Below are 26884 nucleotides of genomic sequence, written 5' to 3' on the forward strand. Positions count from 1 at the left end.
CACAGGGGAAGTAACATTTTGGAGTTTTGAGTTGCAGAAGTGGTGTGATGTGTGATCCCTGGTTTTAGTCTTCACAGCCTGAACTAAGGGAAGAGATTCTACCCTTGCCAGTCCCCCACGGTCTGGAAAGGACTGTCTTGGAGGAGAAGAGGAGTTTTTCGAGAGAGCTGTTTGTTTTCCTGAGAGTATGTGGTTTTTTTTTATTTTTCTTTGACTACCCTTGCCTAGGAGGATTGTCACTCCTGCCTTTGGGAGGTCAGGATAAGGTGCTGTGATTCCTTCTGCCCAGCTAAGGAAGGACAGCAGTGACCTGATAGCAAAGAAGAGAAAAATAGTTTTCCAGAGTTTTGTTCCCGCTTGTTCTGGGAGGCTTTTTTGCCACCAATTCCTGCCCACAGAAGGAGGCAAGATTTAGGATTTTGAACAGTTTTTACCACCAGAAGTCCAGCTTTTACCATCCAAGAAAGACAGGAGATTCCAGCCCCGTTAGGAGCCCACTCTATCACTCAGCGTGTTGGGTCTTTACCTAGTGCTTGCCATCCTTAACAGGGCCTACTTTCCATTGCCCGCACCCATAGGCACTGGAGGGTGGAGAGAGCCCCTTCTCATCCCCTCTCCTGAGATGCTGGGGGGTGCGGAGTTCACTTACCTAAGTGGAGCAGTTCTGAACCTGTGGCGGCAGCATCAGCAAACCTAGAAGAAATTCGGCAACGGGGCCTGGGGCTCGCGGCCGCCCGCTCAAGGCCCTGTACCCTCCTCCCAAAAGGGCTTCCTGCTAATTAATTTATTTACTTATGTATTTAACGGTATTTATGAATCGCATTACAGATTAAAATTCGCCCAAAGCGATGAACAAAGTACATGAAATACAATTCAATGTACAACTATAAACTACAATTCCTAAAACTCCTTCACAACACAAGATACAATGGAAACCCATGCGGCCGCGGGCTGCGGGCCCCGTGCTGATTTCCTTCTAGGTTGCTGCTGCTGCTGCCGCGGGATCGGAGCCGAGCCACTTTAGGTAAGCGGTTGGAGGGAGTTAGGCCCCGATGGAAGTACAGCGGCAAGATATCCCGCTAAGTAGTGCAGTCATTATCAAAACCAATAAAAAGATTTAGAGGGCTAAACCCCTCTCAAAGCTTAATGCAAAGGCCCTCAGGCCATACTCACCTATCCCCCCCAACCTTTGTTAAGACTTAGTATGGGGCCAGCATTGTACGCCACCCCAGACCCGATTTTCAATTAAAGAGGCTCAGGCTGCATCCCTTCCTGCCCCCTCACCCACCCACCCACCAGGATTTATAGGGGTTCTTGCCCCCCCCCCCATCCTTCTGACCCTTCCCAGTCTCTCCCCCCCATTCCTTTTAGATCCGAGCCAGGAGTGAGGGACCCTCTGCGCCACTCCCGGCGCCTCCAGCACTGCCCTGACAGAGATCCATGAGTAAAAGTGGCCCCGGGGACATTAGTGGGCCCCTGCATTCTGGGAGGTCCCTGAAGAGGGGGTTACACTAGCTTTTAACTTCCGTTTGTGCATGCCCTGTGTGTGTGTGTGTGTGTGTGTGTGAGTGTATATGTATATGTTTGTAAATAATACATACAGTATATAATTTTACAGGATGACCATTTTATTTTAACAAGTGCATAGTAATTACTTTCAAGATTTTGCTGCTCTTTAATGGCTTTCATCAAACTCAATGGATCTTTAGGCAGTAATGGTTTTCATAATAATTAATGCACAATAGATTTTATTGCCACAGTTTTAGAAGGAATTCTTTTTTTCTTTTGTTTTTCCCTTCAGTTACTTCTTTTAGTGAGGCCTTCATCAGTGCAATCAGGAATCCTTGCTGGAGCAGCTTCTCTAGTCCAGAAGGCACCAAAGACACTGTCCTAGGCAGAACCAGCTCTCATTAGCATAGCGATGTGACTTTGATAGACAGCTCTTGTAATGAACCTGGTTAGCTTAATGAGCTGTGAAATCCAGGTTCTCTCTGCTCAGGAGACGTTAAGGGACCAGTCCCATGGCCTTCCTCATAGGAGCAGCACTGAGGCAGCATGTGCCGCTTTGCTTAATCCCCCCCCCCCCTCCCTGCTCTGCGCCCCACAGGCAGTATGCCGACTGCCACAATTCCCTGCCAAGCCCCCCCCCCCCCCCCCCCAAGGACAGGTGCACTAAAAAGACTGTAACATGCTTCTGAAGTGTGCCTGGCTCGGCGTTACTAGTGGTGTGCATTCATCACAGAAAGGGTGGTGGATACATGGAGCAGTCTCCCAGTGGCAGTGATGGAGCCTAGGACAGTATCTAAATTCACGATAGCATGGGACAAGCACAGGGGATCTCTGAGGGAGTGGAGGAGGTGAGTAGTTGGTGTGGATGGGCAGACCAGATAGGCCCTATGCTGCCATCATGTTTCTATGTAGCTGTGAGTTTATGTGATCATGCGGCTCCTGCTGTGTGTGAATCTCTCTGTGCAGCAGAAGAGGCTGATGTGCTTCTCCTGCCAGCCGGACACATGGCAAGGGGTGAGGTGGAGGCAGATCAGCCTCCCCCCCCTGGGCGATGTTGGTGGCACTGGAGTTGCCCTAAGGCCATTCCTAAGGACCTGTTCAGTTCGCCAGAATGTGTTTTAGGTGCACTGCTACTGCTGAAAAAATAGGATAAGAAGATCAGGATGTGTTAAATGGAACGTGCAATAATTGTGTAATAATATCAGTTAATTACCATATGACAGAATGAACTCTCTCGCACAGACTTACAACCTTATATTTTATTTTCTCCATACAGTGATTGAGCATGTGGACAGACAGACATTAACAGGTTAGCTGTGCAGACGTGAACTGAAAGTCCCATGCTTCTATAGGTCTAGAAACCAAATTGATGTTGAAAAAACTTCTAGCAGGTTCACATCTGAAGACAAGACCTCTGTGGACTCAAAGGGATCGATATTCAGCCACAGAGCAGCTAGTTAAGGGGGTCATTTTCCAAAGCGATCACTAAATCGGGGCGGAGCCCGTACCGGAAGGGGAGGAGTCGGGGTGGACTCCGCGACAACTTCGCTGACGGCGAAAAGGTAAGGGCCCTTTTCGCTGTCACTAGCACCACCTTTTATGATGGCGCTATTGGGTGCGAAAGCCCACCCCCCCCCCACTTTGCCACCCTACCCCCCTGTATCACAGGATTTTCTAAGGTCTGTGACCTTAGAAAATCCAGGCCTAAGTTATCCAGATATAGCTATTCAGTTAACTAAATGTGGTATTCAGTGACGTGGCCACACTGTTGAATATCCCCAGCTATCTTAGAGTTAGCCGGATATGTATATCTAGCCAACTTTAGGGCAGCCCTACAGCGCAACCAGAGCTATCTGCATAAGTTAAGTGGCCATCTCAGAATAACTTATGCAGCTAACTCTGCTCCTCCTGGAAACACCTCCTGCCCGCTGCTGGAATGTCCCTGACTTATATGGCTTTGAATATAGCTGGCTAGGCATTTAAAAGGGTAATTTTCAGTTATCCATCTAAATGGCTTTTGAATATTGACCTGTACATGGATGAGGATGTTGGGGAGATACCCATTCCAGAGACAGTTTTCAAGGGTGATAATTCAGATGAATTGATCCAAATCAGGGTGAACCTGGGAGAAGTGATAGGCCAGACTGACCAAAATGAAGAGTAGCAAATCACTTGGATCAGATGGTATTCACCCCAGGGTACTGAAAGGTCTAAAAAAAATGAAGTTTCAGACATATTACAAGTATTTTGTAACCTTTTATTTAAATCATCTGTTGTACCTGAAGACTAGAAGGTGATCAATGTAACCCCAATATTTAAAAAGGGCTCCAGAGTTGATTCAGGAAACTATAGACTGGTGAGCCTGACTTCAGTACTGGCAAAAATTGTGGAAACTGTTATGAAGAGTAAAACCACAGAACATGTAGATAGACATGATTCAATGCTACACACCCAGCATGGATTTACCCAAGGGAAGTCTGGGAAATCTGCTACATTTTTTGAAGGGATGAATAAACATATAGATAAAAGTGAACCGGTAGATGTGGAGTATTTGGATTTTCAGAAGGTGTCTGACAAAGAGGCTTCTAAGAAAACTAAAACTCATGGGACAGAAAGGGATATCCTTTTGTGGATTTCAAACTGGTTAAAAGACCAGAGAGTAGGATTAAATGATCAGTTTTCACAGAGGAAAACAGTAAACAGTGGAGTGCCTCCGGGATCTGTACTTGGACCAGTGCTATTTAATATATTTATAAATGATATGGAAAGGAGTATGACAAGTAAGGTGATCAAATTTGCAGATGACACAAAATTATTCAGAGTAATTAAATCAGAAGCAGAGTGGGATAAAATGCAGGAGGACCTTGTGAGACTGGAAGATTGAGTATCCATATGGCAGATGAAATATAATGTGGATAAGTCCAAGGTGATGCATTTAGGGAAAAATAACCCTTGCTGTAGATTCACAACTTTAGGTTCTATCTTAGGAGTTACCACCCAGTAAAGAGGCATCATAGTGGATAATACAGTGAAATTGTCAGCATAGTGTGCTGTATTTTTAGTCAAAAAAGCAAACTGAATGTTAGGAATTATTAGGAAGGGAATGGCGAATAAAACAGTGGATGTCATAATGCCTCTGTATCGCTCCATGGCGAGACCGCACCTTGAATACTGTGTGCAATTCTGGTTGCCGCATCTCAAAAAAGATTTTATTTGTTTTTATATACCGGTGTTCGATCTGGAATATCACATCGGTTTACATTGTAACTGGGTTATAAGAAGTCGAGGTCTTCTTATTTTACATTATAACTTCAAAATTAATTCTCACAGTAGAAATTAAAATTGAAACGAGAACGACAATATGTCCTACAGAGTATCTTACAGTATAACAACATAAATAATGTAACTTACAATAAATAGGATGTAACTTCAATAGATTAAAATGGAGCAGAAGCAGCATTGTTTTCAATGTCTAGTCTGGAGTAGCATGGCGAATAGTAATTTTGACAATGAATAGTACAAGTGTCTATAGTTTGCAATCGTGTAATTTATAAAATATAAACATGATCGGGAAATAAACATTGCGGACATTCAAGTGGAGATGAGGTAGGTGCTTATGTGAGGAAGTGTGATTGCTGTGAATGTATGTGTGCTACTAGGGAGAGGGGGGTCTTGGAGATGGAAAGGAGTGTGTTGCTGAAGGTGGACTAGGGGGGAGGGATGACCAGGAGCACTGAGGGGAAGGGAGGTTCTTCTTAGTGCAGAGGGTGGATGGGCATTAGGTAGCTGTTGTGAAGGCTTTTTGGAAGAGCCATGTTTTGAGGGGTTTTTTGAAGGATTGCATTGTTGGTTCCAATCTTAGATGTGTTGGTAAGTTGTTCCAGAGCGAGGGTCTGGCCACAGATAGAGCGGGTTCTCTTATTGTGGTCAGGTGAGTTACTTTTGGTGAGGGGATTGGGATGATCCCGGTGTTGTTGGAGCGGAGGTTCCTTAGTTGGTTGTGAAAATAGAGGGTCGTGTTCAGCCAGTTAAATTTGTCGTTATAGAGTGCTTTGTGGATGAGGACTTTATATTGTATTCTGAATGGAATGGGTAACCAGTGTAGGTTTTTGAGGATTGCTGAGATGTGGTCCGATCTTTTGCTGTTTGTGAGTAGACTTGCTGCTGCATTTTGCAGTAACTGCAATGATCTGAGGGTGGTTGTTGGCAGGCCAAGAAGGAGGGCGTTGCAATAGTCGAGTTTGGAGAATAATAATGCTTGGAGGACCATTCAGTAGCCATGGGTGTAGAGAAGTGGTTTGATTCTTTTTAGAATTTGAAGTTTGAAGACTCCATCTCTTATTATTGTATTGATATGTTTTTTGAGGTTTAGTTCGTCATCTAGGATGATGCCTAGGTCTTTGGCTGTGGAAACTATTTGCTTCTCCATCTCAGGTGCTGTGCGGTTTTGGGTGGTTACTGTAGTGGGTTTGTTTTTCATGTGTAAAATTTCAGTTTTTTTAGGGTTGAGGGAGAGAGACATTTGTGAGAGTAGTTGGGTTATCTTCTGTAGAGTTTTAAGGTGGTTTCAAGGGTTTCTTTCAGAGGGAGCAGGATTTGAACGTCATCTGCGTAGATGAAATATGATAGGCCTAGTTCAGTTAAGAGAGTGCAGAGGAGTAGGATGTAAATATTGAAGAGGGTGAATGAGAGGGAGGAGCCTTGAGGGACACCGTGTGGAAGGGAGATTGGTTTGGATTCTGATGCATTCAGTCTGACTTTATAGGATCTGTCTGATAGGTATGATTTAAACCATTTTAAGTGTGGAGTTGCATAGGCCGATTTCTTTTAGTCTGCTTAAGAGGATTTCATGGTTGATATATAGTTATATACATTGATATATACAATATACAGTGATATATTGATATATACAATATAAAGATATAGTTGCACTGGAGAAAGTACAGAGAAGGGCAGCCAAAATAATAAAGGGCTCCCCTATGAGGAAAGGCTAAAGAGGTTAGAGCTGTTCAGCTTGGAGATGAGATGGCTGAGGTGAGATATGATAGAGGTCTATAAAATCATGAGAGGTCTAGAACAGGTAAATGTGAATTGGTTATTTACTCTTTCAGATAATAGAAGGACTAGGGGGCACTCCATGAAGCTAACATATTTAAAACAAATTGGAGAAACTTATTTTTCATTCAACCCACAATTAAGTCTGGAATTCATTACCAGAGGATGTGGTTAAGGCAGTTAGTGTACCTGGGTTTAACAAAGGTTTGGATAAGTTCCTGGAGGAGAAGTCCATAAACTGCTATTAATCAATAGGGAATAGCCACTGCTTGTTGCCAGTATTAATAGCTTGGGATCTATTTAATATTTGGGTACTTGCCAGGTACTTGTGACTTGAATTGGCCACTGTTGGAAACAGGATACTGGGCTTGATGGACCCTCGGTTTGGCCCAGTATGGCATGTCTTATTTTCTTATGACAGGTGGATAGTTCTTGTTTTGATCCAATAAAAGGTGCCATAGGCTGCAAAGAATCCAAATGTTTATACGATAAAATACTATATGGTGATGATAGCATGCATCCATGTTATTTTTTATGTGAAACTCTCCAGCCTCCTTTTGATCACTAAGGAAATGTTATTAAACATGTTTGAAAGCTCCTCCTACATTGTCACTTCCACCCTGGGCCAGTGTGAGACATTCTAGTACTGAGGGCAGAAACTTGGGAAGAGGCACTCAATCCCGGATCCCCACCCTTTGGATTTTCTTTTCCCCCATTCCAACCCACGTCCTTTCCCACCGCTGCCACCCCCTATCCCAGGTGCTCTCCCTCCTCCTCCTCCCTTCCCCCATGGCCCTTTCGCGGGTCCTCTTCCTCCCTCCTAGCCCACTACAATGGCCCCTTCCTGGGTCCTCCCCCTCCCTCCTATCCACTCCAGTGGTCCTTTTTCTGAATCCTATCCTTCCCTCCTTTCACCCTCATGGCCCCCTGCTGGTTCCTCTTCTTCCCTCCACCCTCATGGTCCCTCCCAGGCTCTTCTTCTTCCTTCCTTCAATTACTCCATTCTTGTAAGAACTCTACATTACGTGAGATGTGCCATGTTGGATCAGACAAAAGGTTCATTGGGCACAGTATCCTGTCTCTGGCAATGGTCAAACTGGGTCACGAGGAAGTATCCAGCAGATCCTAAAGAGTAGATCCATTCCTTGTTGCCGATCCCAAGGATAAATGGTGGCCTCCCTAAGTCTACCTGGCTAATAATTGTTTATGGACTTTTCCTCTAGGAATTTGCCCAAAGCCCTTTTAAACACAGAAGCCCTGACCCCCAACCTCTGGCAACAAGAACCAGTTTGATTTGTGAGTTGAGCGAAAAATTATTTTCTCCTATTTGTTGTCAATCTGCTGCCTTAGACTCACAAAGTGTCCCAGGTGCTCTTTCTCCTTTTTGCCTCCTTTCTAGGTCTCTCCCTCCTTTCTTGGCCCCCTTCTCAGGTCTTCTCCAGCCCTCCCCTCCTTTGATTGATTGCTCCTGGGCCTGGCAGCAGGGACGGAGACCTCCTAGACCTCTAGCAGAGGAAATCGCTGCGGGCTCTGAGGGCGGGCGCGTACTCTCGCAGCCTCTGCAGCGGCCCCGGCCCTTGCACAGGTTACCGTGGCAACAGGAAACCCATGCCGGAGAAGCCAGGGGGGGAGGCACTGCAAGGTCTGTGAACGCTGGCCTCCAGCGCCTACACTGATTTTCCTTGGCAGTAGCTGTGCCTGGTCTCCATTGTTGCTGCCAGAGGGCCGTGCCCAAGCTCTGCCAGCGTCAGGTGGGTGCAGAGCTGCCTGTGGCGTGGAAGTCCAGGGTAATGGCAGTTCCTTGGTTGTACCCCTCCCCCTCCCCCCAAGAGTCAACCCACGTCCTTCGTTTAGTCATTGTTCTCTTGATCTTCCCCCACCCCCCCCCAACTCTCAGAACTTTATTGCTTACCTCACCGTGCTTTTCCCTAACGCACTTCTCTGGTGAATTTTCTCGGAATAGTTTATTTTGGTGTTCTTATGATGCATCCCTACTGCGCTGTCATTTACTTGAGATATTATGAACGTAAGTGCTGACCTGCCGTAACATGCTTTGAGCTTTCTAGTTTTGGGAAATAAATAAGCGACGATGGTAATGATGAGGATTTATAAAACTGAGAATTGAGGGCACTGCTGTGGTGATCTTTGCAAAACACCTCCCCCCCTCTCGCCAAGCAGGCTTCACACCGACGCACGCAAATCGTGGACCCAGGATCATCAGGAGAAGAGTGGGACTACAGGAAGGATTTTGCTACCATAATTAAACGTGCGTCCCCGGCATACGTGAAAACGGATGAAATTAATTCGCATGCAAAAAGGAAATGACTGTAAAAAAAAAAAAAAAAAAAAAGACACAATACATGATGATGATCTTAGGAGCAGTTGGTGCTGCTGCTGCTGTGAGGAAGGCGAGAGCCTAAGACCATTTCACAAGGCCTACTCTCCTCTTACTAATGAGAGCGTGTGGGGGCCAGGGGGTTAGGAGGGCAGGACCCAGGTCTCAATCAGCGACAAGAACAGCGGGGCAGAGGGGCTCAAGCACTGCAGTGAAGGATTAGGAATTTATAAGCCCCCGGCAGCTGGGCTCGCATTGATCAGGAAAGCGTGCTAGGCGCACAGCGCATGAAAAATGAAGACTTGGATTTAATTGCTTGCTGTTCCAAACCCCATGCTAAAGGCGAGTTACAATTCAGGTCTATTAGTTAGGGGCCTTCCCTAGAGGGCTTCCAATCTAACTTGGTACCTGGAGGATGAAATGATTTCCCCGAGGTCAAAAGGAGCGTCGGCGGCAGAAGTGGGATTTAAACATTAGCTTTCCTGGTTTTTGGCCTGCTGCTGTGACCTCATGATCATGGGTCCACTTACACTTCAGAGTCCTTTCCTGGGACCTAGGCCACCTTGATTCTTCAGATAAGCTTTGCATTCAAACCAGTAAGGTATGAACGTCCCTGCGGAGTGCAGTATGGACAGGGCCAGCAAGGCTTGGGGGCAGGCACACACCTGCAGAATTAGCCCGGTTGCATTTCCAGCTTGGGTCACTGCTGCAGATGTGGTATTTTAGTCTAATCTTCTTGTGTAAATAGTACCGCCCAGTAAAGTGAAACCCAGACCTGGGAGGAAATGGTTAACGTCATCCCTTATTCCACTCATGGGGGCCGATATAATATAGTGTGCTCAACATACTGTACAGTTGGTGCACGGTTGGATGCACTTGAAAAACTCCCGATGCAATAATGGGATTAGCGCGTCCAAAACGTGCGTCCAAACCAGCAAGTAGCTAATAGCGCTAATCACATGTAAATGTCATGTTGATGAGGCTATTAGATTTTATCCCCTTATGCAAAACGTTACTGTGTACCCATAGACACGCATTTTTAATCCCAAAAATTAATGCCAGCCCTGGAGCTGGTGTTGTCTTAAAGCACCCCAAGCCTCCACTAAAAAGAAGACAATACTGCTTTTCTGTGGTTCCTCCTACTTAATATCGTGGCGATACGAAGTAGGAGGAACCACAGAAAGCAGCATCAGGAAAAAAAAAAGTCTTGACGGCAGTCAGGTAAGGAGAATGGTTGCTCAATTTACAGGCATCCATTTTCCTAATCTGCGCGCAGCCACCTCTCCTGGGTGCTTGATGACAAGGACCTGCTAGGGACGCACAATTGATCCCTAGCGCGTCCTTTTTAGTGCAGCATCGCATTAACATATTGAATCGCACGTCCAGGAAAGGTGGATGGGTGCGCATTAAGAAAACGGGTGGTCAATGCGAGCGCCCATTTCCTACGCGCAGATATTGCATCTGCCACAAAAAGTCTCAGAGTGCATAACTAGAGAGACACACAATGCAATTTGATTTCTCTATAAGCCCTTGTCACACTATTGTGCATTCTTCATCCTGCATTTCACAGAAATTGAGGGTGCTGAAGCAGTAAGAAAGAGAAAAAGTTTAGTGCTTCTATTTATTTATTTATAGCAGTTTTTCTTGTTTTTGGTGCAGGATCCTTTCCCAAATGGTGTCTTGATGCTCCTCCACAACTGCCGGCTCCTCCTTTAGCCCTTGTGAATTTCTCCTCTATCCTGTGCAGCAGTTGCACTACCAAACCTGCTTCTGCAATGGGTGGGTTATAAGCACTGGTAAGATGTAAATGGTGTGTTGCTGTGTTGCACGTGCTTGCTCTGTCTCTCCCGTTTCCTTTCTGCACACTGATATCTCTTATCCATGTGCTCTGCTGTTCTATTTTGGGGTTCTGCTGTCAGGTAATGAGGAGCGCTGGGTCCAGTCTGCCCTGGAGATGCCGAAGAGAAGAGACATCCTCGCTATCGTGCTGATCATTCTGCCCTGGACTTTACTCATCACTGTCTGGCACCAGAGCACCATTGCCCCTCTGCTTGCAGTGCACAAGGGTGAGAAACTGATGGATCCCGTTCCCTTCCATCTAACTGCCATCATATTCCAACACCATTACCCAGAATTACCTTCTTTTATCTGCTGAGCGCAGTGCATGAGGGTGAGAAATGATGAATCTACTTCTCACTGCCTGACCACAGCATCCATCCGCCATCCTATTCCACCATTTTTCCATCGCCCTTTTGCTCACAGTATACAGGACTGAGGAAGCAACCCACGCTTCATGGACCTCCTATAATAAAAACCATTGCACACCATCTTGCAGCATTCAAGCATAAGGAACTGCTCAGCCTACACGGGGCTGTTCTCCACCATCTCATGTAGCCATCTTCCTAATCTGCTGCTACCCATCGCATCACTGCTGACAGTGCACGAGGGTGAGAAACCAAGCTGAATCATTTCCCACCACCCCACCCATCATCATACTGGTCATGCTGCACAAGGGTGCCCAATGTACTACCCAGGATGTTCAGTTCCCTGCTGCCCTCCTAGTCTAACTCTTGTTCACACTAACTCACTGTTGCCTTAGTGCTCACAATAGAGTGGGAAGGTCAGAAGCACTGAACCTATCTTGAATATGCATTCAATTTTCTAACGAACTGGAACATGAGGTAAAACCTTGCTTCATTTTGGTTTAGAAAATAAAACTGGGAAAAAAAAAATCCTTGCCGAAATTCAGGGATTTTTCATTTTAAAAATTAACTCCCCCCCCCCCAAACTTCCAGCATTAATATTTAAAAAACTGAACCACTCTCATACACCAAGGCTTTCCTGCTTCCCCCCCCCCCATTTCCTCTTACCTCATCCATGGAGTCTGAAGTTGAAAAGGCCCAGAACCAATCCCCGGTTACGCCTGCCCCACTGGGCGCCATTCATTGATCAGCCCTGAGACAGGGGCCATGGGGTGGCACTGGATTCGGAGCCGCCCGGTGCCATTTTGAATGCGGGACCCAGTGGGGCAGGAGCGATTGGGGAAAACCCCATGAAAAAGAGAGTGGACTTTCCTAGGGTGCAGAAGGGGAGGGGCAGGCACTTCTCTCTCCTTTTATTCTTTTTTTTCTGTTTCTTTTCGCTTTGTTCTTTGTTTCATTTCTAATAATCAAAATGAATCGAAATAAACAGCCAGAAAAATGAAAAACTAATTTAAAAAAAAAAAAAATCCAAACAAATGAAACAAAAAATTATTTTCTGTGCACACCCTTAGAGACAACTCTGAAAGGACATAAAGCAGGGTTTCCCAAACCTGTCCTGGGGACCCCGACAGTCAGTTGGGTTTTCAGGATGTCTACAATGAATATGCATGAGATTGAGTCTGCATTGTATGCAAATTTATCTCCTGCATATTCATTGTGGATATCCTGAAAACCCAACTGGTTTGTCTGCGTCCCCAGGACAGGTTTGGGAAGCCCTGACAAGAGTAAAAACAATCAAGAGGAGGGCTACCAGAATGGTATAGGGCAGTGATGGCCAAACTCCATCCTGGAGGGCCACAGACAGGCCAGGTTTTCAGGATATCCACAATGAATACGCATGAGAAAGATCTGCATGCACTGCCTCCGCTATATGCAAAAACTCTCTCATGCATATTCATTATGTATATCCGGAAAACCTGACCTGTTTGTGGCTCTCGAGGACTGGAGTTCGCCATCACTGGTATAGGGCCTACACTGTAAGTCCTGGGAGGTGAGGCTTAACAATTTTAATATACCAAACCCCTGGTGGAGGAACCACAGGAGAAGTGATCTGACAGAGACCTTCAAATCCATCAAGTATAAATGATCTACCAGCTGCAAGCACTTTTCAGTGCGCAAGATGTTGTGTAATAAAAGGAACGGAGATAGACTCAGTGTACTATAAAGATGCTGAGTGGCAAAGATAACGGATTAATTTTATATCAAGCTCATGGCTTGAGGGAGGGACATTCTGGGTTTTCAGATGTTGGGAAGCAGGGAAGAGACAAAGGGAGGCTCGGGGGAATATTGTTTTTTGTTTTGTATCAAGCCTTGGGGGATGGTAGCTGAGCAGCTGCTGAACAGATTTAGGCCAGCTATTACAGTGCTTAGATTGGTCTGGCCCAATTTAGCCAGTTAACACTGACTATAATGTTAAATCAGCTACGTTTCAAGCCGCCCACTCTGGGAATGCCTCGGACTGATAACCCCTTTTTATACTTACCTAACTGTGTGCAGGCTGTGATTTTAACTGGGCAGATTTAGATGGTTAGAGGCAGAGGCGGATTGGCCTATCGGGGGATCGGGCATCCCCCGGTGGGCCGATCGCTCCAGTCACGTGGTCTGCTGTGCGCGGCCATGACAGAGCCGCGCTCGGCAGACCACGTGACATGTCCTGGGCCGGCCTGGACGGCAAATACCCAGGCCGGTTCGACATCGTGAGTCCGCCGCTGGTTAGAGGCATCAAATTTTAAACAAGGGAGATTTACCCAGCTGACATCCAGTTTTTAGCCAGGAAAACCTTTTGAAAATCAACCCTTAGTTTCTTCACAGAAAAGATTCTGGATGCATGGAAGGAGAAAATGGATTCTTAGCAATAGGAAAGCAGGAGATCAAGTAGGGCCTGTGGCACTGCAGTCAGAAGGCAGAATGGCAAGAGGAGGTGAGCTCAGTGGTCGCTCTCTCCCATCACTTTCTCTATTGTGCTCCCCACTCCCTACACCTCTCATTGCCAGATTCCTGAAATGCTCCCACCTCACTTCTTTTGTACAGATACCCAGATTCCACTCTACCTGCTGCCCCAGTAACATCCCAGAGATGGCACCGGTCTCGCCCGCAATCCAGTCTTCATTATTGCAAATCCTCCTGAGCTCTCATTTCATTAAAGCACATAGTGGTGCCCTCTCCCTCCGTGACTCTGCAGGATAGCAGGCCCTTCAGAGGCTTTCTAACCTGAAGGTGTCGTTTCAGGAGGGAGCTGAAGCCTTGCCATGCACAGGTTGGCCTTCCTTCCATCTCAGGAGCCTGTCTGGATTACCTGCTGTGAGCTGGAATACACTCACAAGCTCCTTGGCGCCTGTCATCGGAGGTAGAATAACCTTTGAGCGACAAAAGAAGATTTATGAATAGTGGGAATAGGGGTTTCTCCGTTCTCTTGGCTTTTTCTGTCAATGTATTCCCCTGCTCTCTCTCTCTTTCTAATACTTAATGCCACAAGCTGCTCTATTCTCTTCTATCACTGGTATGGAGGATTATTCTCCTTTTTTTTTCGGAAATAATTGGTAACATTTTTGAATTGTATTGAGTGCTACTTGTTACTAAAGGATTCTGTTTCGGATATTATGTTGTAACATTTTCAAAATGATTAATATGCAACATGAATATATGCATGATTTGTAAAGAGGGTGACCATATAACTTCATGTCCAGGGGATAAACTGAGCCCCTTCTGGTTTTATCCCGTTTCATACACAGAGCTACAGTTATGATGTCTCTATCGGAGTCCCATTTTTCATCTCCCCAGCATGCAATAGGGTAAAACCAGGACTGCCTCAGCTTATCCCCCTTTGACATGGTCACCCTAGTTAAAAACCACTTCTATCTATTTACAACACAACTCCTACAATAAGGGTATAATTCTGTAATTGCCCACATAAACTTAATGTTAACTACCCGCAGACTTTACACCAGTTTTCAAAGGGAAAGTAAGCATATATTTTGTCTTTCAAAATTATCCTACCCATATTACCCACACACGTTTACACCTGCTGATATGCACACATCGATATTCTAGGAACAATTATGCAAAAGTATATGTGTAAGTGCAGACTCCTCCATTCATAGCAGGTAAAATAGTACATACAAGCCCTATGTGCCTGCTTTTACCTGCAAATCAGGTGGGCAATTTTGTAAAAGTCCATTTCCGCAGGTAAGCCCATTTCTGTGGAAATAGCTGGGAGAATTGCCCTCTGAGTGCATTACCAAATAATGAGTTTTGGATTCCTGAATCTGTACGTTTCACTTGCGCTAAAGCTGGAATCCCATTGCTTTTCTGGAGCTTTCATGCCAGATGCTCAGCTGGTGACAGTCTCCCCAGGGGATCTCCGTGCACGCACACTCCTCGCCTTGCTAGTGGCATTTGCAAAGATCACCAACTTCCATTCTTTTTTAACGCCTGTAAGAAGTGTCACGCTGGACCCCAGCTCAGAAAGTACCATTGTCAGAGGAGAAGAAAGGGAAAACCAGTTTTGCTAGAAGGCCTGGTTCTGAAATGCACTGTGCTGGTCAGTAGGTGTCAGCAAGCAGAAAGCAAAATGAAAAAAATGAGCATTCATATCATAAATTCTCTTTCTGCTTTTAAAGCACCAAGCAGTCTTCAATTATAGCTACGGTCAAGGAATGTGGGTTCAGAGTGAAGCCAAGTTCAATTCTGATATCAAAACTTCAAACAAAGAACCCAATAATTTAATTCCAGGAAACCTTCAGTAAAACCTTTCATAAAGCAATCTGATTTACAGCAATGAAAGTTATACAAGATCCTTTGTATTAAGACTATTCTGTTGCGCTTACATAATTGGACATCCCTTACTGCCTTCCCAAACACAGTGAAGTGATGGATCTTGAGAGGTATTAAGCACAGGTTTGAGAGGCATACTTTTTCCATTCAATGTTTCCACTCTCCCACAGATGGGCCATGTTCCTTACTTTACCCAGCATTATATTTAACAACAACTACAACCAAAATCCTCTTCAAATTTTTTTTTTATTTTGTGCTGAACATTTTTGGGCCTGCCAGAAGAATCATGTTTGGCACTGTCATGAAAAGTTGCTTCTTTAGCACTCCTCGTGTGCATCGTGAGCTATGAAACGGATCAGAATAATCATCCTATGCCTTAACTCAATTCCTTTGCATATAAGGGTGCCTCCAGAATAGACTCATTCCTTTCCACTTCCTTCACCTTAAGTTAGCCAATGGTAAACAAAAATAGAAGGTATTTATGTAGGGAACCCTAAACATACATAATTTACAAAAAATGTAACTAGAAACCCACTTCTACCATGCTACAATGTAGCACATTTTTATTTAAAGCTTAACATCAATTATTATTAAAGTATATAAATTCACTCATTCACTCTCACATCCTAAGTTAGAACATGCCATGCCAGTTCAGACCAAGGTCTAGCTTCCTGTCTTCAACAGTGACCAATCCAGGTCACAAGTACCCAGCAGATCTGAAAATGTAGATCTGATTTTTTTGTTGTTCACTCCCAGGGATAGTCTCTCTAGCTAATAATGTTTTCCTCCAGGAATTTGCCCAAACCTCTTTTAAATCCTGCTATGCTAATCACCTTAACCACATCATCTGGCAACAGATTCCACAGCTTGATTTTGTGTTGAGTGATAAAATACTTTTTACAATTTGTTTTAAATCTGCTGATTAGAACATAAGAACAGTCATCCTGTGTCAGACAAGGGTCCATCAAGCCCCGTATCCTGTCTCCAACAGCGGTCAATTCAGGTCACAAGTATCCAAGTACTGAAATATTAAATAGATCCCATGCTACTAATGCTGGCAACAAGCAGTGGCTGTTCCCTATTGAGTAATAGCAGTTTAAGGATTTCTTCTCCATGAACATATTCAAACCTTTTTTAAACCCAGCTACAATAATTGCCTTAATCACATTCTCAGGTAACAAATTCCAGAGCTTAATTGTGCATTGATTCATTTTAAATGTGCTACGTGCTAACTTCATGGAGTGCCCCTAGTCCTTGTATTATCCAAAAGAGTAAATAACCAATTCACATTTACCAAGTCCTTTCATGATTTAGTAGCCCTCTATCATACCCCCATCAGTCGTCCTTTCTCCAAACTTAACAGTCCTAACTTTTCTCATAGGGCAGCCGTTCCATGCTCTTTATCATTTTGGTCGCCCTTCTCTGTACTTTCTCCAGTGCAACTATATCTTTTTTGAGTTGCAATGATGAGGATTGTACACAGTACTCAAAGTGCGGTCTCACCATGGAGTGATACAGAGACATTATGTCATCCACCATTTTATTTTTCATTCCCTTTCTAATAATTCCTAACATTGTTTCCTTTTTTGACTGCAACAGCACTCTGAGCTGATAATTTCAATGTAATATCAACCATGAAACCCAGATATATTTCCTGGGTGGTAACTCCTAATATGGAACCTAACATCGAGTAGCTTCAGCATGGGTTATTTTTCCCTAAATGCATCATCTTGCATTTGTCCACATTAAATTTCATCTGCCATTTGAAAACCCAATTTTTCATTCTTGCAAGGTCCTCCTGCCACTTATCACAGTTCGCTTGTGACTTAACTACTCTGAATAATTGTCATCTGCAAATTTGATCACCTCACTCATCATACCCCATTCCAGATTATTTATAAATGTATTAGAAAGCACCGATCCAAGTACAGATCCCCAAGGCACTCCATTGTTTTATCTTTTTCCACTGAGAACACTGACCATTTAATCCTACTCTCGTTTCCTGTCTTTTAATCAGTTAGCAATCTATAAAAGGATAACTCCTCTTATCCCATGACTTTTTAGTTTTCTTAGAAGTCTCTCATGATGAACTTTGTCAAACACCTTCTGAAAATCCAAATACACATCTACTGATTTGGCTTTATCCACGTTTATTCACCCCTTCAAAAAAAATATTGCAGATTTGTGAGGCAAGACTTCCCTTGGGTAAATGCATGCTGGCTGTGTCCCGTTAAATCATGTCTATCTATATGTTCTATGATTTTATTCTTTATAATAGTTTCCACAATTTTTTCTGGCACTGAAGTCAGTCTTATCAGTCTATAGTTTCCTGGATCACCTCTGGAGCCCTTTTATTATATTGGGGTTACATTGGCCACCTTCCAGCCTTCAAGTTCAATAGATGATTTTAGTGATAGGTTACAAAATACTTGTGTTAGGTCCGAAATTTCATTTTTGAGTTCCTTCAGAACCCTGGGGTGTATACCATCTGGTCCAGGTGATTTGCTACTCTTCAGTTTGTTAATCTGGTCTACTACATCTTCCAGGTCACCGTGATTTGCTTTAGTTTATGTGAATCATCACCCTTGAAAATCGTCTCCAGAACTGTTATCTCCCCAACTTCCTCCTTGGTAAACAAAACACAAAGAATTCATTTAGTCTTTCCGTGATGGCTTTATCTTCCCTAAGTGCCTCTTTAACCACTCGATCATTTAACGGTTCAACCGATTCCCTTGCAGGCTTTCTGCTTAAGATATATTTTAAAAAATATTTGTTATGAGTTTTTGCCTCTAGGGCCACCTTCTTTTCAAATCCTCTTTTAGCCTGGTTGCTATTTTCATAAAGTGTCCCATTGTTTTATTATTTGAAAGGGTAAATAGCTACCCTTTATTTGTATGTTCTACCCTACTCATGATTTTATAAACATCTATCATGTCCCCTCAGCACTCTTTTCAAAGCTGAAGAGCCCCACCATGTAGAATTTCATCAGAGGGGAAACGTTCCAACCCCTTTATCATTTTTGTTGTCCTCCTCTGCACGTTTTGTAATTCCACTATGTTTTTTCCTAGATGGAGTGACCACAACTGCACACAGTATGCAAGGTGCTGTCACACTATGATTCGATACAGAGCAAGATGATATTCTGTTTTAGTCTTTCTTTTTCAGATCATTCGTAACATTATTTTTGCTTTTCTGAACAGCACCACACACAGAGCTGATGATTTCAACATATTGTCTATGGTCCTTTTCCCTGGGTGGGTGACTCCCAATACAGAAGTCATTATTGTATACCTGTAGTCTGGATTACTATTCCCTATGTGCATCACTTTGCATTTATCCCCATTAAATTTGATCTGCCATTCAAATGCCCTAGTCTCACAGAGTCCCTCTGCAGTTCCTTACAATCTGCTGATTATAACAACTTTGAATAATTTAATGTCATCTACCAATTTGATCACCTCGCTTATCATCCCCTTCTCCAGAACATTTATGAATATATTAAACAGCACAAGTCCCAGTACTGATCCCTGCAGTACTCCACTAATGACCTTTCTCTATTTGGTAAACTGACAATTTGGTCCTATCTTGTGTTCCTGTCTTTTAACCAATTACTACTTCCTAATAGGACACTGTCTTCTATCCCAGGACCTCCCAATTACCTGAGGAGTCTCTAATGGGAGACTTTGTCAATGCATTCTGAAAAATTAACCTGCTTACCGTTATCTACGTTTACTGTACCTTTAAAAAAATCCAAGATTGGTAAGGCAAGACTTTCCTTTGCTAAGACTATGTTGATTCTTTCACATTAATTATGTTTGTCTATATGGACATTAATTTTGTTTTTAAGACTAGCTGCTACCATTTTTCCCTGCACCAACATCAAGCTTACCAGTCTATAGTTTTCCGGATTGTGCCTAGCGCCCTTTTTAAAAAAAATCAGTGTAACATTGGCCATGCTCTAATCTTCAGATATTGTGACTGTTTGAAATGTTAGGTTACAGATTAATAGTAACAGGTTTGCAATTTCATGTTTGAGTTCTTTCAGGACTCTGGGGTGAATGCCATCTGGTTCTGGTGATGTTACTTTTCAGTTTGATCTATTACATCCTCTATTATCACACAAATAAAACAAAAGGCAGAGATCTCTGTCTTTAAAGCAACCCTAAATTTTTCTGTAATTGAATTGTCTGTCATTCTCTGTTCAGCTGTAAAATAAACAAATGCACCTTTACTTGGTGATTTTATTCCTCCAGACCCAATCAACTCATAAGGCATGCAAAAATTAAGTAATAGAGAAACTTGTGGAACCTTATAAAAACACGGGCCAATTCCATACTATACCTAATAAAGAATGACAGAATTGGCTAATGAGATAGGGTCACTGTTGATGAATACCACCAGTATCCACAGCTATGCATGATGGGGAAAATTTTCAGGCTCCCTGTGGAGATTGCAGGTCCCAGGGTGCTTTGTATCCATAGGTCTGCAAGATGATTTTCAAAGAAAAATGCCCAACAGTTTCCCTTTGAGAAATTGCCTGACATGCACAATGTGTGTACAAAGTACTCTTGTACTTTGTGTCTGCATTGTAACCGATGCAAACTAAGCACTATGATTTCTAAATGAAATAATCACGTTCTTTTCCTACCACAATCTAATCACACCCCTTTTTCCCCATGCCCACTTTTACACAAAATGGGGGAGGGGGAATTTTCAAAAAGCAAATTTTATGTAAAAGTTTTGAAAATTGCCTTTGAAATGTAGTCCTGCAGTGAAATTACACATTCCAATTGAAAAATGGGCCAGTGGATTGTGATCTACTTAAGATCATGTTAGTGTATCATGGATCTCAGATTGTGAGTTGCAGCTCATTCCATCCATCTATACCTCATTCAAAGGCTTTGATAACTGTCTTTAGATGATATAGTTAAACTAAACTGTATCATCTGACTCCAACAACTAGACTGAAGTTTAGTCAATCTCTAGTTTATACAAACGTCCCTTGCTCCAGACTAATACTGAACTATAAGTGGAATTAATGTTCCTTGCAATTAGTGTATACAGATTGTCAAAAAGGCCCAGTGCTGGTGTACCTGTTCCCAAGAATGGTCCAAACTCACATTTTCTAAAGGTCGCTACCCATTACAGTTTATTGTTTTCAGAGCTGGAGAATGTTGGCATTGTTGGACTCTGATCTATGGTTGTCTTCTTGCAGATGATGGGAGTGATGGAAGGCGGGATCTAGGCCAGGGCTCTGACTTCAAGGAGTATTGTTCATCTGATAGAGACATAGTGGAAGTGGTCAGGACAGAGTACGTCTACACCCGGCCACCTCCATGGTCCGATAACCTACCCACTATCCATGTTATCACACCTACTTATAGTCGCCCAGTGCAGAAGGCAGAGTTAACGCGTCTTGCCAACACCTTGCTGCATGTGCCCAATTTGCACTGGATCCTGGTGGAGGATTCCCAGAGACGGACTCCTCTTGTGACAAGAATGCTGCGAGAGACAGGACTGAACTACACCCACCTCAATGTGGAGACGCCCCGCAACTATAAGCTGAGAGGAGACATGCGGGATCCCCGCATTCCTCGAGGGACAATGCAGAGGAACTTAGCTCTTCGGTGGCTGAGGGATACATTTAATAAAAACAACAGTGAGCCTGGAATTGTTTACTTTGCCGATGATGATAACACCTACAGCCTGGAGCTGTTCGAAGAGGTGAGGAGACTTTTGTTCCTGTTAGTTTCCCAGTCCTGTGCAGTTAAATTTCCAGATCTCACAAAGGCTCAATTTCCTCCCTTGGGAGTCTTTTTCTCATGCTATAGAGTACAATGTCAATGGTCTCTCTTTCCTCCAGCATAGTATTTGGGAATTAACATGGGGCAAGGGATTTTGATGTAGTTGTCATGGATACAGATGTTTAGTAGTACTGTGGGCCTTGTTTTTATTGCACTATGAATCCCTTGGTGTGGTAATGTTCTTACAAAAGAACTCTGAGGGCTTGATGACACTGGAATGTTCATTTTAGACAGCCGTATATGTTTTAATTTTCCTCCTTCTCTCATTTATCTTAGTGTGGTAGTTTCATGACTGAAATTTCAATTTTCTTTTGTGGATTTGGTGTTTAGCACACCGGCTTGCATAATCTCTTTCATAAGTTCTGTATCATTCCTCTTCAAAAAAGAATTGAACAAACATTGGGGCTGATGCAATATCTGTGCGTACAAGTCGGGCACTCAGTGTTGAGCGCCCGCTTTCCTAACGTGCACCCAGCCACCTCTCCTGGGCACACGATGCAATGTTTAAATTAGGGGTTGCGCAAAAAAGGAGACGCTAGGGAAAATCTGTGTGTCCGTAGCACCTCCTCGGCATCGGGCACCCAGGAGATGTGGCTGTCAAGCAGGTTGGGAAAACAGACGCTCAATCGACCAGTGTCCATTTTCTCCCGCTACCGGCATAGACACATACAAGATACATGACCTGGATTGTGTATCTTGTGTGTGTGTCTATTAGGCATCCAGAATTTTTTGTTTTTTGCAAAAGCTTTTTATCTTTAACTAAATCTTCTTTATTTGGTTCCTCCTACTTAGTATCACGATGATAAAATTAGGAGGAATCACATAAAGCAGAATTTTTCTTTTTTTTCATTGCGCTGAGTGTAGCGTAAAATTTGCCGCATTGCAATGGATGCATTAGCCGCGTGGGAAATATTTTGCATCACAGAGATTAGCTAATAGCCTCATCTACATGGAATTTACATGTGATGAGTGCTATTAGCTACGTGGTGATTTGGACATGCGTTTTGGACACGCTGATCCCCGTATTGCCTTGGGGGTTATGGACATGCGTTCAATCGAGTGTTAAGCAGTGTGCTAGTTGCTTCACATGGTATAGCATTGGCCCCAACATAGGTTCCATGTTTTTCTGACTATGGAGAAAGCAAAGTTGCTTACCTGTAACAGTTGTTCTCCAAGGATAGCAGGATCTTAGTCCTCACACATGGGTGACATCATCAGATGGGGCCCGCCATGGAAAACTTTTGTCAAACTTTGACAGGCACACTGAGCATGCCCAGCATGTTGCTAACCACATGTCCACGCAGGCTCCTTCTTCAGTCTTATAATATAGAATTTGCAAAAAATAAAATAACAAACTGAGAGAAAAACCAACTCTGCGGGGTGGCAGGCGGGTTTCGAAAGCACTAACATCCTGCTGTCTTTGGAGAACACCTGGTACAGGTAAGCAACTTTGCTTTCTCCAAGGACAAGCAGGATGGTAGTCCTCACACATGGGTGATTAAATAGCTCCAGGCCTCTCCAAACATGTACAGCAGGGAACAGGTGCAAACATGCACAACAGTGGAGCTGCAACAACCACCGGAGCAGGACTGCACCCAAGGATAGGGCCCACGGAGGGAGAGTTGGGTTTTCATATTTGGAAGCGATTACGGAGGATGAACTGTCCGAAACGACTATCCTGCCGGCCATCCTTGTCCAGGCAATAATGGGAGGTGAATGTGTGGAACGAACTCCAGGTTGCTGCTCTACAAATCTCGTGAATGGGAACTGCATGTAAGTGAACCACCAAGACAGACATGGCCCGGACAGTGTGAGCTTTGACTTGGCCATCAAGCTGAAAACCTGCCTGTGCATAACAGAAAACGATGCAATCCGAAGCCAGTGGGTTAGAGTCTGCTTGAAGACAGCGACTCCTATCTGTTTCTGTCGAAGGAGACTAAAAGCTGAGTGGAGACATGGTGGGGCGCTGTCTGTTCCAATTAAAAGGCAAGCACCCTCTTGCAATCCAATGTGTGTAGAACATGTTCACCTTGGTGAGCGTGGGGCCTCGGGCAAAATAGAAGGCAACACAATGGACTAGTTGAGATGAAACTCCGAAACCACCTTGGGAAAAATCTTTGGGTGTATCTGCAGGAGCACCTTGTTGTGACAAAACTTCATATAAGGTGGGTATGACACCAGAGCTTGCATTTCACCTACCCTGCAAGCTGATGTCATCGCAACCAGGAAGATCAACTTCCAGGAGAGGTACTTTAGATCACAAGAACGCAGTGGTTCAAATGTAGGTTTCATGAGTTGAGAGAGGTATACATTGAGATCCCAGGAAATTGGGGACAAGTGGGAGGCTTTAGTTGTAGTAAGCTCTTCATGATTCGGCCCACTAGCAGATGGGAAGAAATTGCAGGGCCATTCGTAACTCCTATGGTATGCTCCAATGGCACGGAGGTGCACCCTCATTGACGTAGTCTGGACTCAGAAAGGGACAACAGGTAGTCCAAAAGTGCCGGAGGGGAGCAAGAGAAGCGATCCAGACCATGACCCTCACACCAAGATGAAAACCGCTTCCACTTAAGATTATAGGACTTTCTGGTGGAAGGTTTTCTGGACTCCAGGTGATGCATATAGGGCAAAATAACCCATGCTATAGTTACACGATGTTAGGTTCCATATTAGGTGCTACCACCCAAGAAAGAGATCTAGGCGTCATAGTGGATAACACATTGAAATCGTCAGTTCAGTGTGCTGCGGCAGTCAAAAAAGAAAACAGAATGTTGGGAATTATTAGAAAGGGAATGGTGAATAAAACGGAAAATGTCATAATGCCTCTGTATCGCTCCATGGTGAGACCGCACCTTGAATACTGTTTACAATTCTGGTCGCCGCATCTCAAAAAAGATTAATTGCGATGGAGAAGGTACAGAAAAGGGCTACCAAAATGATAAGGGGAATGGAACAGCTCCCCTATGAGGAAAGACTAAAGAGGTTAGGACTTTTCAGCTTGGAGAAGAGACGGCTGAGGGGGGATGTGATAGAGGTGTTTAAAATCATGAGAGGTCTAGAACGGGTAGATGTGAATAGGTTATTTACTCTTTCAGATAATAGAAAGACTAGGGGGCACTCCATGAAGTTAGCATGTGGCACATTTAAAACTAATCAGAGAGTTCTTTTTCACTCAACGCACAATTAAACTCTGGAATTTGTTGCCAGAGGATGTGGTTAGTGCAGTTAGTATAGCTGTGTTTAAAAAAGGATTGGATAAGTTCTTGGAGGAGAAGTCCATTACCTGCTATTAATTAAGTTGACTTAGAAAATAGCCACTATTATTACTAGCAACAGTAACATGGAATAGACTTAGTTTTCAGGTACTTGCCAGGTTATGATGGCCTGGATTGGCCACTGTTGGAAACAAGATGCTGGGTTTGATGGACCCTTGGTCTGACCCAGTATGGCATGTTCTTATGACAAGAGATACCCCTTCCGATAGGCTGGGGGCCCCTACCATCACCCGGTCAACATCCAAGCCATGCGAGCCAAGGCTTGCAGGTTGGGGTGGCGAAGCCTGCACTCGTTCTGGATGATTAGGTCCAGAGCCATCCCCAGTTGGATATGGGCATGAGCCAGGTCACGAAGAGTCAGGAACCAGACTGCTGGGGCCAGCAGGGGGCAATCAGAATCATGGAGCCCCTGCTGGGGCCAGCAGGGGGCAATCAGAATCATGGAGCCCTGATCCTGCTGCAACTTCTGGAGCATCTTGGATATGAGAGGAAGGGAAGGGTAAGAGTACAGCAACCTTGTGCCCCAGTGGATCAAGAAGCATCCAATATCGATCCCCTGCTCCTCTTGCAGAGGGAGCAGAAGCAGTGCACTTTTCTGTTTTCCAAGCAGGCTAAGAGGTGGATGTCTGGGGTCCCCCAGGAGCAGAAGATGCAGTTCGCTATTTCCTGACTGAGGAACCATTCGTGGGGCCGGAACGTCCAGCTTAAGGCATCGGCCAGAATGTTGTCCACCCCTGGGGAGGTACACTGCCCGGAGGGTGATGCCGTTTTCGATGGCCATGACCAAACATGGACTGCCTCCTGTTCAGGTTCCACATAGCCACCTGATTGTTGGTCTGAACCAGAACCACCTTGTTCATGAACTGCTCTCGGAACACACGCAAGGCATAGTGGATCGCTCGCAACTCTAAGAGGTTGATCTGGAGCCGTGACTCCTGAACCGACCAGAACCCTTGGGTGCAGAAGCCCAGAACATACACTCCCCACCCTGTCTGAGAAGCGTTGATGATGAGTGTGGCCTGGGGCTGAGCACTCCAAAAGGAGCAACCTTGCTGCAGGATCAAGGGGACTGTCTACCACTGGAGAGACTGCTGCAACCATGTCATAGCTAGAATATGAGTACGCAGGTCCTCCAAAGCTTGACACTATTGAGCATGCAATGTCCATTGTGCTCTGTGCACGTGTAGCCGAGCAAATGAGGTAACAAGCACCGTCGCCGCCATATAGCCCAGCAGTCAGAGGAGCTGGTGAGAAAAGTTATGGGGGCAACTGGAGACGTGTCAGGCAAGAGCCGCAAGGGCCTCTGCCCTTTCCCAACTTAGGAAAGCCTTCGCTTGGACATGCCCCAATGAAGTGCAGTTACAAAGACATCTGGAGATGGGATTTTGGATAGTTGATCAGGAATCCCAGAGTCTCCAAGGTGTCGATCGTGAGGCGCATGGCACTCTGAGGCCCTTGTTGGGAGTTGCTCTTGGTGAACCAATTGTCGAGGTAGGGGGAAACATGAATTCCCCACCTTCGAAGATGGGCACTGACAACTGTCAGACATTTGGTGAAGACCTGGGGTGCAGATGCCAGGCCAAAGGGCAGAACTCAATACTGATTCCCATCGACCAGGAATCTCATGTACTACCGATCCATCTGAACGATGGGGATATGGGTGTATGCGTCTGAGATCGAGGGAGCAGAGCCAGTCTCCCGCCTTGAGAAGGGGAATCAGGGCAAAAGAAATGGTTTAAGGCTCTCAGGTCCAGAATGGGCCGGAGGTGACCCATCTTCTTGGGGATTAGAAAATACCTGGAGTAGACTCCTTCACCCTGTTGGCTGGGCGGAATGGGTTTGACCGCCTGAACAAGAACGAGGGTGGAGAGTTCCACTCGAAGTATCCGTAAGTTCCCTGCTGCTCTCCACTGGGGACATGGAGGGGAGCGGGGTGGAAGACACTGGAAATGCAGCCTGTTACCTTGACGGATGATGGAAAAGACCCAGAGGTCCGATGTGATTGAGATCCACCGATCTGTGAATAGCTGGACTGGAGGGGATGGGGTCCTGTGGAGAAGGCTGGCTCATGCTCCCTAGCCGCCAGTCAGAACTCCATGGCGGGGTTCTGTGGTGGAACTGTAGGTGCTCAAAGTGGCCCAGGTTGTCTCTGTCTTGTCTTGGGGACAGCCCTGTACCTTGGTGCAGGTTGGTAATATTTACGAGGCTGACAGAAAAGCATTTAGGATATTGCCATGGGGGCTTTCTAGTAGGCTGGGTGTCGGAAGTACTAGCCGACAACTGCTGAAGGGTTTCCTGATAATCTTTCAGCTGAGCTACAGCCTCCTTAATTCTGTCTCCAAATAGCTTCTCCCCCGTATATGGCAAGTC

At 44.7% G+C, this 26884-nt stretch overlaps 1 protein-coding gene across 9 annotated transcripts in view; it reads left to right on the plus strand.

The window, feature by feature from the left end:
* The window catches only part of B3GAT1 (beta-1,3-glucuronyltransferase 1), a 167842-nt gene that overhangs the window by 124298 nt on the left and 16660 nt on the right, over positions 1 to 26884 (plus strand). For 7 of the 9 annotated variants that reach the window (XR_003852217.1, XM_029573646.1, XM_029573647.1 and 4 more), the window contains 3 exons: positions 10559 to 10678; positions 10819 to 10965; positions 20651 to 21159. Coding sequence is in view for 8 of the 9 variants with exons in the window: in XM_029573646.1 (XP_029429506.1) it covers positions 10559 to 10678; positions 10819 to 10965; positions 20651 to 21159 (776 nt within the window). In the remaining variant the exon portion in view is untranslated. Of the gene's footprint in view, positions 1 to 10558; positions 10696 to 10818; positions 10966 to 20650; positions 21160 to 26884 lie in introns of all 9 variants that reach the window. The other 2 variants (XM_029573653.1, XM_029573648.1) reach the window with 2 other exon arrangements.

This window comes from Rhinatrema bivittatum, chromosome 12, assembly GCF_901001135.1.
Source record: "Rhinatrema bivittatum chromosome 12, aRhiBiv1.1, whole genome shotgun sequence".
Classification (NCBI taxonomy): domain Eukaryota; kingdom Metazoa; phylum Chordata; class Amphibia; order Gymnophiona; family Rhinatrematidae; genus Rhinatrema; species Rhinatrema bivittatum.